Source organism: Ovis canadensis, chromosome 24 (genome assembly GCF_042477335.2).
Source record: "Ovis canadensis isolate MfBH-ARS-UI-01 breed Bighorn chromosome 24, ARS-UI_OviCan_v2, whole genome shotgun sequence".
Taxonomy (NCBI): domain Eukaryota; kingdom Metazoa; phylum Chordata; class Mammalia; order Artiodactyla; family Bovidae; genus Ovis; species Ovis canadensis.
Genome location: NC_091268.1, coordinates 43,417,788 through 43,430,298, shown reverse-complemented (window position 1 = coordinate 43,430,298; position 12,511 = coordinate 43,417,788). Strand labels below are relative to the sequence as shown.

General features: G+C 38.9%; 1 protein-coding gene across 8 annotated transcripts in view; it reads right to left on the bottom strand.

Moving 5' to 3' along the window:
- RABGEF1 (RAB guanine nucleotide exchange factor 1) overlaps positions 1-12,511 on the bottom strand; it is a 48,307-nt gene that overhangs the window by 15,371 nt on the left and 20,425 nt on the right. For 2 of the 8 annotated variants that reach the window (XM_069569827.1, XM_069569829.1), the window contains exons 2-4: positions 9,636-9,824; positions 7,466-7,632; positions 2,246-2,415 (exon numbers count right to left, since the gene is read on the bottom strand). In XM_069569827.1, coding sequence (XP_069425928.1) covers positions 2,246-2,415; positions 7,466-7,632; positions 9,636-9,814 — 516 coding nt within the window. In that variant the 5' untranslated portion in view covers positions 9,815-9,824. The remainder of the gene's footprint in view (positions 1-2,245; positions 2,416-7,465; positions 7,633-9,635; positions 9,825-12,511) is intronic. The other 6 variants (XM_069569830.1, XM_069569832.1, XM_069569828.1 and 3 more) reach the window with 5 other exon arrangements.

The window sequence follows — 12,511 nt, the reverse complement described above, 5'->3', positions numbered from 1 at the left end:
CATGGGTCTCCTGCATTGCAGATGGATTCTTTACCACCTGAGCCACCAGGGAAGACCACGAAACTATGGCAGGCTAACTTTTAACTTGCAAGCAGATTACATCTCAGATCCTTCAAAGTTCTTCCCAAAGGAGCTAAGTGACACAACAGCATGTTTGTGCTGGTAAATTCTTTCAGGTTTTATAAAATTCCAAAAGGTTTTTCATAATTTTCTAAGAAAAAGCACAGTCTAGTAGTGTAAATTACTTCTTTTCTTTAAGCATTCTTTAACCAATCCCTGGGATAGTCTTTTCTATAATGTCTGTATAAAGCCATTTTATTTCCTAAAAAAAAAAAATGTCTGGCTGAAGTCTTTTTTCCACCTCTAGCTTTCAAAATCTTTGCCTATTTCCTTAATTATGTTTTGTGTATTTTATCTTTTGAAACTAGATCTCCATGACCTATTTTCTAGATTAAGTTTCTTTTGTACTACAGTTAACTGTTTGATCTACTTAGGTTTTAACTTAACTTTTAATGTTCATTTGTATCACTAGACTCTGCTGCCTTCAACAATTTTCTTTTCCAGGAAACTAAACATATTAGGGCTTTACGCCTTCTATATACATGTTTAATTTTAAGTTTTAAAGTATGTCGCCAAGCATGTAGTCCTCACATTTTAAGATAATCCACCTTACAAGAGAATATACCCTGTGGTCTTGAAGCTAGCTGATTTTTGTCAAATTCAATTACTGGCAAAATGAAGGTGGTAAGCACTGCCAAGGCACGTGAGTTCACTTCCTCACTCTAAGGAAAAGCCAGTAGTAGTCAGTCACTTCCAGGAGCTAGATAGTTACTAACGACAAACTACTCAAATGCGCTTTTCACAAACATTGCCACGTAATTTTTCAGCAAGAGAAATGTTTAGACTTTTGCCTTTGCTTCAGTGAATGAAATGTGTAAGGGTTAAGTGTTCCAGTAACTCACATTCTGAGACAGAAGGGACAGTGCAGTTGGAGGACCAGGTAGCCAAATTCTGCAGAATTCCCAAAGATGTTACATTCATTTAAAACACTGAGGGCACCAGAGTTTGAGCACATAAAATGTTATTCATGACACTCAGGGGTCCAGTAGTGTCCTGCCAGTGACTTCTGCAAGTACCTGATATTACTAAACATACAGTCTTAAAAATCAATGAACAGACTCCTGAATTAGAGTTCACTGATGCAACTGTACATTTAGCCATTGGCTACCTGAGTTTTCCAACAAGGTTTAGGAAAAGATCAAAAGTATTCACAGATGAGTAAAGTGAACCAGGCTTTTCAAGCAGTATAGCACTAGTTTTTTAAAAAAAATCTCTTTAAGCATTACTTTGCAATACTTCAGTGTGTGGGAATTATGCAGGTGCTGAATGAAATTTTAGCCTAAAGAGGTACATTTTGGGGATGAGGAATTATTTTTAAAAACTCTCAGTGCAGATATAAAGTATGTCCTGATAAACATAAAATGGCTGAAAAAAATTTTAATGCAATTCTGAAACTACTTAATTTTTCTGGACTCGACCTCTATGTGGAAAAAAGGTTGCTCATCACTGGCATACTCTAGGAGTGGAGAAGATAGGAACGAAGAGGAAAAAGGTGTGGGCAAGAGTGGTTCACTGTTGAAACTATGGGTTAGAAATTACAGGGTAAAGACACACTTGGAGAGGACACAAGCTGTTATCCAAGTGACCCTGGATAAGTCACTCATCCTCACTGGCTCTCAACTTCCCTACCTGTACAATAAATGGACAGAAGTTGCTAAGGTCCTTTTCAATGTCTAAATTTTAGCTTTCGCTTCTCTACCTGAGCAAGGACAGGAAAATTAAAAATCAAAATACAAAACCAAACCAAACCAAAAAAAAAAAAATCCTAAATGATTATTCTTGGTCTAATGATTATTACTTAAGAGTTCAAGGTCTACTATGACCCTCTTGGCAGCTTACTATTTATAAGGTGACAAGTTAGGAAGGCTTATTACTAAAGGACACAGTATAAGTGGCTTTGATGCCAGACTTTCCACATGAAGATGATCCAAATACCATTGAGTTGCAGTGGAAAAGTATTAGCCTTAGAGTCATGTTTAACTTGGTTCAGTGACATTTCTCAGGTAAGTGACAACATTTCTGGATCTTTATTTTCTCAGTTGGAAATTGACAAAGTTTCACTAGATTATCTCTAAGACCTTTCCTAAAACCAAAACTCTACATTTCTAGGTGGTTCTCAACCTACCCTTTTGTAATGCATTGCTTCCAAAAACAGCTTGGTCTGCTTATAGATTTCTTGGCCTGTCTTGTGGAAGGTCTTGAGAAATTCTATGAACTCTTTAGACACTCTATCCGTTTCAATGCTGGTTTGCCGGTTTATGGAAGGACTGGGAGCTTTTGCTTCCTGAATTTCTGCTGGGAAAATTAAACATAGTAAGTTTCATTACACGAAGATCCATGCATGGAATTACTTTAAGTACCTAACCTTAGATTATTTAAATTATGCTAAATCAAAGTTAAACTTGAATTTAAGTTATTTTATGTTTAAATATTTGGATTCTCCTTGTTTGTTTAATCGCTAAGTCATGTCTGACTCTTTTACAACCCCATGAACTGTAGCCCACTAGGCTCCTCTGTCCCTGGGATTTCCCAGGCAAGTATACTGGAGTGGGTTGCCATTTCCTTCTCCAGGGGATCTTCCCAACCCAGGAATCAAACCCCTGTCCCTGCACTGTAGGCAGATTCTTTACCCCTGAGCCAGCAGGGAAGCCCATGCACCCAGTAACACAGCTTTAAAACACATGAAACATAAACTAAAGAGAAGAAATTTAAAAATCCATAATTTTAATAAGAGAGTTATTAAAGGTAATCCCCTCTTGGTAATCAATATTATAGGTAATACAAAAAAGTCAATAAGGACAGAATACCTGAACAATGCTATCAGACAACTTGAATTAATTGATATTTATAGAACACTCCACCCAACAAAAACAGAATACACATGCAATCTGACAAACTAACAGTGGTAATAGTTTACATACAGCAAATGCTTATTATGTGCTAAGTACTTTTCCAACGCTTTGTTGTATAATCCTCACAACTCTATAAGCTAAGGCTTGAGAACGTTAATTAACTTGAATGATGCTGCAGCTATTTAAGTGGCACAAGCTGGAATCTGAACCCAGGACTCTGTGCCTTAACTCTGTAGCCTGAGCTCCTTACTATGCAGTATCTGCCTCAGCATGTCAGAGTGGACTGAGGACTCTTTCCAGGGGACACCATGCCCTGAGACTCTGCGGATCTGTAAGCCAGCCAAGGGCAGGGAAACTCTAGCCATCTCTTTTATTGCCTTACTTGTGCACACTCTCTCCCTTCAACAAATACTATTTTCCAAAGACAGATGATTTTGATTTTTAAAAAATACTCTTTCAAAATGCTAATGAAAGTAAAGATACTCTGTATGATACTATAATGGTAAATACATATTATTATACAATTGTCCAAATCAACCGAATGTACAATGCCAAGAATGAATCCTTATATAAACTACATACTTCTGAAAGTCATGTGTCAATGTAGGTTCAGCAACTGTAACACAAATGGCCCACTCTGGTGGGGGATGCTGATGCTGGAGGAGACTGTGCATGTGTGAAGGCATAGCACATATGGGAAATCTCTGCATCATCCTTTCAATTTTATGTGAACCTAAAACTACTTTAAAAAAACTTAAAAGAAAAAAAAAGATGAACTGCATTCACCAGTTATGAATTAGTATGTGCATGCATGCTAAGTCACTTCAGTTGTGTCTGACTCTTTGTGACTCTATGGATCACAGCTCACCAGAATCCTCTGTCCATGGAATTCTCCCAAAGAATCCCTTTCTACCCATTATCTAGAGTCACAAAATTTTAACATTTTGCTCCATGTCTGTGTGCAATTTTTTCTAAATTTTTTCAGAGTAGATGGTATGTATCATGTTCTTTATCCCTTAGTTTGAGTATTTCTTAGCAACAAGGATATTCTGTTGCTAACTATAGTTACTGAAAAATTAGCATTTTTTTTTTAAACACAGGATCAAACTGAGGGTCACACAAACTGAGGAGACTGGTCATACAGTCCCTTCTAACCTGGAAATGTGTCTTTGTTTTTTTCATGACACTGACAATTTTGAAGAATACGAGCCAGTTATTTTTACTGAATGTACCTCAACTTGTGTTTCTCTACTGTTGCCTCATGACTAGATGTCAGGTTATAAATTTTCAGCTTAAATATTACGTAATTGATATTGTGTTCTTCTCAAATTATCATATCCAGAGGCACAGAAGGTCCATTTCCCATGTTGTAATACAGCTATCATTTCTTTATTTGTAATCAGTAAATAAGCTGTGGGAGTTAACCTGAATCATGGTTCACAACTTGTTCCTCAGGAAACTCCCTCCTCTCACCCTAGATTCAGCATCCACTGGTGAAACCTGTCTGAACCAGTTCCTACCAGGATAACTATAAAATGGTGATTTTTCTGTCTCCATCACTCCTATATTTGTTAGTCAACATTCTATGGTAAGCAAGAGTTTTCTTCCCTTCTTCATTTATCTATTTTATTAGTTGGATGGACTAATGGATTGTTGTTTTATTCATCTGCAGTCCATTTATATCTTTATTTGTTTTGATATCCAAATTTGGTCAGTGGGAACCCATTCAAGCTGACCTCTGGGTGTTTGACATGTCCCCAACATTTCTGAGGGGCCCTCCTTTCCCAGCTCCAGTTCCAGAATCAGTCAATTCTCCAAGGAACCCGAATTCACTTCAGTGTAGGATAGTATTTAGAATCTAAGGTCTAAGCAGAAAGATTGGCATTTTAATTCTAAAAAAAAAAGGACAGCCTTCCTTAATCCCTCCTTAGAGCATAACTTTTAGATTATTTGTAAAAGATGAACACAAGATTCTACTCAGGGTGACATTTATTTGACCGCTAAAGAAAAAGAGCATTTTAGAATGTATGAGCAAGTATTTCAACTTGGCTGACCCACTGTGATTTACTCTAAACTACAGCTCACTCAACCCTGCTTTGGAGATTAAAAAACTGAAAGTAAATTCTCTGAGTCTTTACAGTCAAACTGTCCCATTAATCTTCTCTGAAGACACAGCCAACTCTAACAGGAAGTTAAAATATTTTTCAAATCCCTTAGAAGGTTATTTGTGTTCTACGTACCACCAACCTGCCCTGGCTTAAGAGCTTTCTTTTGTACCACCAAGAGAAGCAAGTAAAATGTCAAGAGCAAGGACATCTTGTATTAACAAGGTGAAATAAAGAACACAGAACATAAAAGGCCTATTGTAGTTGACTCAATAAATGAAAACTGCACTTAGTATAGGCTAACTTCATCCACATGCAAAGGCCAAAAAAATAATCACCCTGAAATGTAGAGTTCATTTAGCAGAGTTACATAAGCAATCTGTGAAACAAAGATCCAACAGCATCTTCTTTTCTAATACACACACATCAATTTTTTCCCCAACACTCTGAAGTCTTTCTCATCACATGCTTTCTACAGACATAAAACAGCTAAAGATTAAAAAAAAAAAACTATCATTCTAAAGAAATTTTAAAAATTACAAACTATTTCACATGCAAGTTTTTAAGATTAAAAATCACCTGAAATTTTTCTTTTAAAGTACAAATCTTCCTTTCATAATACAATGTATACTGTATAGAAGCTCCTAGGACATGATTTTTAAAAGTGCCAAGTATAGTCATAAATATGTGTGACTATTATGCACTTATCTATCTACATAGATACAGACACAGATATAGTTATAGGTGAACACATACATATTTGAGGTCAAGGGATATAAGGGGAAAAAGCTTAACCAGGACTTAAAGGAGACCTGAGCTCTAATACAGCAACTCATTATATGACCTTGGGTAAATCAGTTCACCTTATGGGCTTTCATACTGTCATCTGTAAAATGTGACAGAGCTGATGATTTTATAATTCTTTACTATTTCACTTGTTGTCATATATCATTTCACCAGACATCTATAAATGCATAAGGTTAATCAGACTTCCCCAAAACAGGAAACAGAATGCAAACTAAACAGGAAAGAATGGCTTTGATCAATACCTCCGAGTTCCTTACCAGCAGGTTTTCCTATCAAAAAAACAACATGCATTTAAAAATAGCTAACATGTATTGGACACCTACTATGTGTGTCAGGTACTGCGCTAAAACTCTGTACACACATTAGCTCATTTACTCCTCAAGACATGTCAATGACAGGTATTACTATCCCTCAGAATAGACAGGGCTTAAAGAGATCAGCCTGCTTAAGGTCACACAGCTAGCAAACTGCAAAGCTGAGGCTCAAACCAGGGTGACTCCAAAGTATACACTTTTAATCACCCTACTACACTACCTCCTCATAAATAAATCATGAACCAAATACATTCTTATCAAACACATCTAATCTGTAACAAGTATTGATTATTCCCCCTTCTTACTGCTGTAGAGAAAACTGCTGACAGAGGGCCAAGCAAGAACAATTCCAAATGGATCATGTGAATGAAAAGATGGTTTAAAGGTTTGCGTTTATTAAAGAGAAGTGCTGTATTTTTGGATAAACAATCGTTCCTTCTAATAAACAAAAAACAATAGTCATTAAATCTGAAAAGATTAGCAAAGATCTTTAGCTGTGATACTATTATTTCCCTTCCTGCAGGCAGACCAAAAACCTAACAACAATTATCCCAGGTTGGGGTGGAGGGAGTGGAGGGAAGTGTCCAAGAGAACGGCTCTCTGACAGCATCAGTGTTGGTTATCAACACAGAGGTAGAGAGACTAAGGTCTAACAAGAGACATTCTTTCTTGCTTCCTGCTGGGTCATTTCAACTAGCTTATCAGCTCACAGGGAGAACAAGTGTGACTTTAGCGAGAATTTTCCTGCTGGTTATAATGTGGAATTTTAAACAGTAGGATGAAAAAGGTCAAGCACATACAAAAGTGAGCCTTTCCTACATGTTCTCTAAATAGTATTTCCTATCTAGACACAAGCTGCCTCTCAAGCTTTCAGAAAACTTCTCTTTTAGACAACTTTAAGATAACTTGAAACAGTCATTTCTGATAAGGTATGGATAGTGAAGATATTAAAAACAAAGGAGAATAAACCAATATTCAAAAATTGAAGGCACAAAAAATAGAACATAAAAGCAGATACAATGGGTATAAATTTTATAAACAAAACTATATGTTTCAACTATCTTTATTCCTCTGATAAAGTAAAAATAAGTTTTCTTAAACACAATGTCCTCCAACCAATGAGATTTCATTTGTCATCTGCACCTCCAACCCAACATCTCAAGTCTGCGATGATATCTCTGAATGCTTACAGAATTAATAAAGCTGAGCTCACACACATTCTGTGTCTCATTGGACACAAAAGGAAAAAGAGAATCAGAAAAATTACCCTTCTTTGCTCCAACCCGGGATGAAGCACTGAAGAATTTCTTCACTGTGGTAACCTTGCGGGTCTTCTCATTGGTTTTCTTCTCTTCAAACTTGGAAAAAGTGAGGGATTGGGCCCCTTGGCTGCTCTGACTGCTGGCAAAGGCCTCTTCTTCCTCCCGCTGCAGTCTGTAATTCAACAAGAGATTTTTCCTTGCATCTACAGGTAACAACTCAAAGAACTGGGAGCTAAAACGTTCAGAATTAGAGGTTAAATACCAAAGAGGTCTGAGGTCTCTGACAGCAAACTATCCTATGTGCCACTACAAACTTCAAAAGGGACTTCCTCTGTGGATCAAGTTCATTCAGCAGCTGTCTGAGGATTACACAAAAGAAATACAGTCTAGTCCTCTTCCCTGACAACCTCAAGGGTGGAAGAAAGAAAGAGCTAAGTCAATAACTACCACATAATGCGACAGCGCCTACAGTAGACAGCAAAACCCTAGTGCTATGAGAATACAGGGGGGAAAAACCTAAATCTGCTGGAAGAGTCCAAGGTTTTTTGTTTTAAATTTATTTTGTTCTTTTTGCCTGTGCCAGGTCTTTGTTACTACTATGTGCAGGCTTTCTTTAGTTGCAACAAGCAGCGGCTACTCTCTAGTTGTGGTACACGGGCTTTTCACTGCAGTGGTTTCTCCTTTTGCAGAGCATGCAGGGCATAGGCTTCAACAGCCAGGGTACACAGGGTTAGATGCCCCACTGCATGTGCAGTCTTCCCAGATGAGGGATTGAACCCGCATCCCCTGCACTGGCAGACAGATTATTAGCCACTGGACCACCAGGGAAGTCCCAAGAAAGTCTTTATAATGATATTCAGGCCAGTCTTAGAAGGATCAAGAGGATTCCAAGTGAAAGAGCATTCCAGAAAGAAGGTACTACTACAAATGAGAAGGATGTCACTTGCGTTGAGGACCACGTTCATTCAATGTAGTCAGGTCACTGACGACGTGATGGACTCTGATGTTGGATGTACAGGTAGGCGCCAGGTGGTAAGAAACCTTGCCTGCCAAGCCTGCTATAATCCTGGACTTCATCATGTGGTAGGGAATCAAGAAAAGACTATAATCCAATACCATCATCTGATCTGTGCTTTAAACATAATGCAGGTAGCTGTGTGACACCTGGAGGGGCAGACAGACTAGGGACAGAGACAGTAATTAAGAACAGAGTACACAGATTTAAGAGAGAGAAATAAGAACCTGGAAACAGGAGAGGATGGAATTCAAAAGGCCCTCTGAGCTGAAATAAGCAGAACATGCTCAATTAGTTGCAACCAGTGTGTGGGGGGGAAGGAGAAATTTAGAGTGACTGATGTCTTTTAGTCAACTGAATAAAGAGTGATGTCATTAACTGGATACAAGAGGAGGGACAGGAGGAACTGCTGGGAGTGGGGATGAGAGTAAATAAAAGCAAGAAATCTGGCCTTGGGCCAGCTGAATTTGAGGTATTCATAACAAATCTCAAAAGTTATCCATAGAACTATGATTCACAACGTGTGATTCCTCAGATAGCAGCGTCAGCATCACCTGGGAACAATCTAAATCTACCAAACCTGGTGGTCCAGCAGTGTTATTCATGGCATTTTATTAGCTCCTATGCTCACTAGACATTCTATGTTTTAATTTTTATCATAGTCATTTTCCTGGACAATACTAACAAATGCCATTTTTTAAGGAAAAGTTAAACTTCTGTACTTTCAGGATCATGGATACAAATCAACAGGTTTCTACTATTGTGTGCTTATCACTGTGCCAGATGTCATGCTGGGTATATTAAAAGAATGAGGAAAATAATGCTTGATCAAAGTCATAAGCCAAGCCCTGAGCACTCATATCTATAACCTCACTTAATCTTCACCATGAAGTATGCTTATCTTCATTCAAAGGAGCTAACTGTCTATGTCAGAGAACGAAGACTTAACTCATCCCAAACACAAAACAATTAAAAGTTAAGACAAAGTGAAGAAATCACTGAAAGCTATTCATTAAGTGGTAAATGAAAGAAAATATCCATTTCTCTTAAAATTAAGCTGACTTGCTTAATTAGCTCAAAACAGAAGAGAAAAATGTATTCTGCCAAGCTGTGTATCCAGTTACATCATTGTCTAAACACCCCAAGTTAAGTCCTTTTACCGCTCTGCCAGTTCCCAATCCTCCTGAATCTGCTTCTGCCTGGCTTTGTGATACTCCTCTCTCCAGCACTTGGAGCAGAAACCCTGCCAAGCAGGGTTGCCGTAGTAACCACATCCTTTCTTGCATAGCAGCTCTGACTGATCCACATGAATTCCTCGGCGTTCAGACTTAAGGCTCATCTTCCTCCTGCTAATCAAAGAGCAAACAAGAAAGTGCTGTTGAAAATGAATTCACTGTCATTCTGCTCACAGCAAAGCAAATAAGAAAAAAAAAATGAATGAGTTTATCAACTTCATGCTGTAAGAGAAAGAAGGGGAGGAAGAGGGGAAAAGAAGGTTTCAGTATGGCAAATTCCTGTCATACTAAAGAACAAACTTCTTATTCCTGCCCAATAATAAAGCATACTTTAAGAAAGGACTGATTGGATTAAATACCTAAACATAAATCATGAAACTATAAAACTCCTAGAACAAAATATAGGAGGAAAACTTTACAACACTGGATTTAGTGACAATTTCTTGGAATATGACACCAAAAGCATAATAAACGAGCAAAAACAGACAAATGGGACTATATCAAACTTAAAAACTTCTGCACAGAAAAGCAATCAACAGAGTGAAAAGGCAACCTATGGAATGGGATAAAATATTTGCAAACCATTTATCTGATAAGAGCTTAATATTCAGAATATGTAAAGAACTAAAACTCAACAACAATAAAAATCCAATTAAAAATCAGCAAAGGCTGTGAACAGACAATTCCCCAAAGAAGATATGTGTGTTAGTGTTAGTTGCTCAGCCGTGTCCAACTTTTTGCGGCCCCATGGACTGTAGCCAACCAGGCTCCTCTGTCCATAGAATTCTCCAGGCAAGAATACTGGAGTGGGCTGCCATTTCCTTCTCTGGGGGATCTTCCTGACCCAGGGATTGAACCCGGGTCTCCTGCATTGCAGGCAGATTCTTGGCCATCTGAGCCATGGGGAATACAAACAGCCAACTAACATGTGAAAAGATGTTTAACATCACTAATTACTAGGTAAATGCAAACCCAAACCACAATGACATATCACCACATGCCTGTCAGAATGGCTACCATCAAAAAGAACACAAACAACAAGTGCTGACAAGGGTGTAAAGAAATTGGAACCCTTGTGTACAGTTGGTGGGAAGGTAAAATGACACAGTCACTGCGGCAAACAGTATGGAGAGTCCTAAAAAAATCAGAAATAAAATTATCATATGATCCAGCAATCTCACTTCTGGGTATATTCCCCAAAGAACTGAAAACAGGATCTTGAAGAGATATCTGCACACTCATGCTCACTGAGCATTATTCATAGTAGCCAAGAGCTAGAAGCAATCTAAATATCCATCCAGGGATGAATGGATAAACACAGGATGAATGGATGAAGAAATGTGGTATACACAATGGAATATTATTCAGCCTCCAAAAGGGAAGAAATTCTATCATATGCTACAACATGGATGAAGTTTGAGGACATTATGTCAAGTACAATTAGTCAATCACAAAAAGACAAATCAAAGACATGATCCCACCTACATGAGCTATCTAAGTAAGTCAGACTCTTCAAACCGGAAAGTAGAATGGTTGTTGCCAGGGGGTAGGGGGAGGGAGGCAAAGAGGAGTTGCTGTTCCATGGAAGAGACTTTCAGTTTTGCTAGACAAAAAGGTTCTAGAGATCTGTTGCACAAAGTACCCAGAGTTAACACTTCTGTATTATACATTTTGAAAATGGTTAAGATGGGGCTTCCCTGGAAGCACAGTAATAAAGAATCTGCCTGCCAATGCAGGGGACATGGGTTCGATCCCTGGTCCAGGAAGAGCCCACATGTGGCGGGACAGCTAAGCCCAACTACTACAGCTACTGAAGCCCGTGCACCCTAAAGCCGAGCTTCGCCACAAGAGAAACCACTGCACAGAGAAGCCCGTGCACCACAGCTAAAGAGGCAGGCACTAGGCATTACTCCTGAGGACTCTCAAAGGCAAAAGGGAGGAGGGGAATTACGGAAGAAGACCAGAACTCACTGTATCACTGAACCCCCGTCAGGTTACCCTTTCTCCCCTCCAGTATCACCAAGTCAACCCAGACATGAACGCCAGGGCACAGAGAGAACTCCTTCAGTTCTGGCTCAAAGAATGAGAATAGGAACTCCTAACACTGAGAGGAAATATGAAAATCCCTCCATTTTCTTGTTTTTTTCCCCCTTCTCTTGAGCCACTGCCAATCATACGATGTCCACAGAAGCGACTGGAATGAGAGACTGTGGGAGCTACCCTCTGAGCAAGGGGGTACTCATTTTTCCCTCTCTCGACTCTCCCAGACAGTGATGGGAGTACAAGATAGAACAGGGCAACTACTTCCACAGCTTTCCACCCAGAAGAGAGAAGACAAGCCCCGAGGGAACTTAAAAAACACAGAAGGAATCACTGAGGCGAATTCAAGAGAGCAAGCTGTGAACACCCTAGCCCATGCATGCACACATAGGTCTGATGCTATTCAGGACCAAAGACCAAAAACCACACTAACAGAGACCACTGCACAAGGCTTCAGACTGGCACCACCAAGAAACAGGGTGAAACAGCACTGGGGAGCCTCTGAAAAGTGAACTGACACGGGAACCACGGCTCACAGAAGCAGGGTTGGAACCAGCAGCCTGAACTTGTTAGCAAAACTAAAAACACTTGCTCTGCAAATGACACTGCGAGAAAAATGAAAATACAAACTACAGACTGGGAGAAAATACTGGCCAATCATATATCTGACAAAGGACTTGCACCCAGGATATGTATAACTCTCAAAACTCAACAGAAAGGAAAACCATCTGATTTTTTTTTAATGGGCAAAAGACTTGAAC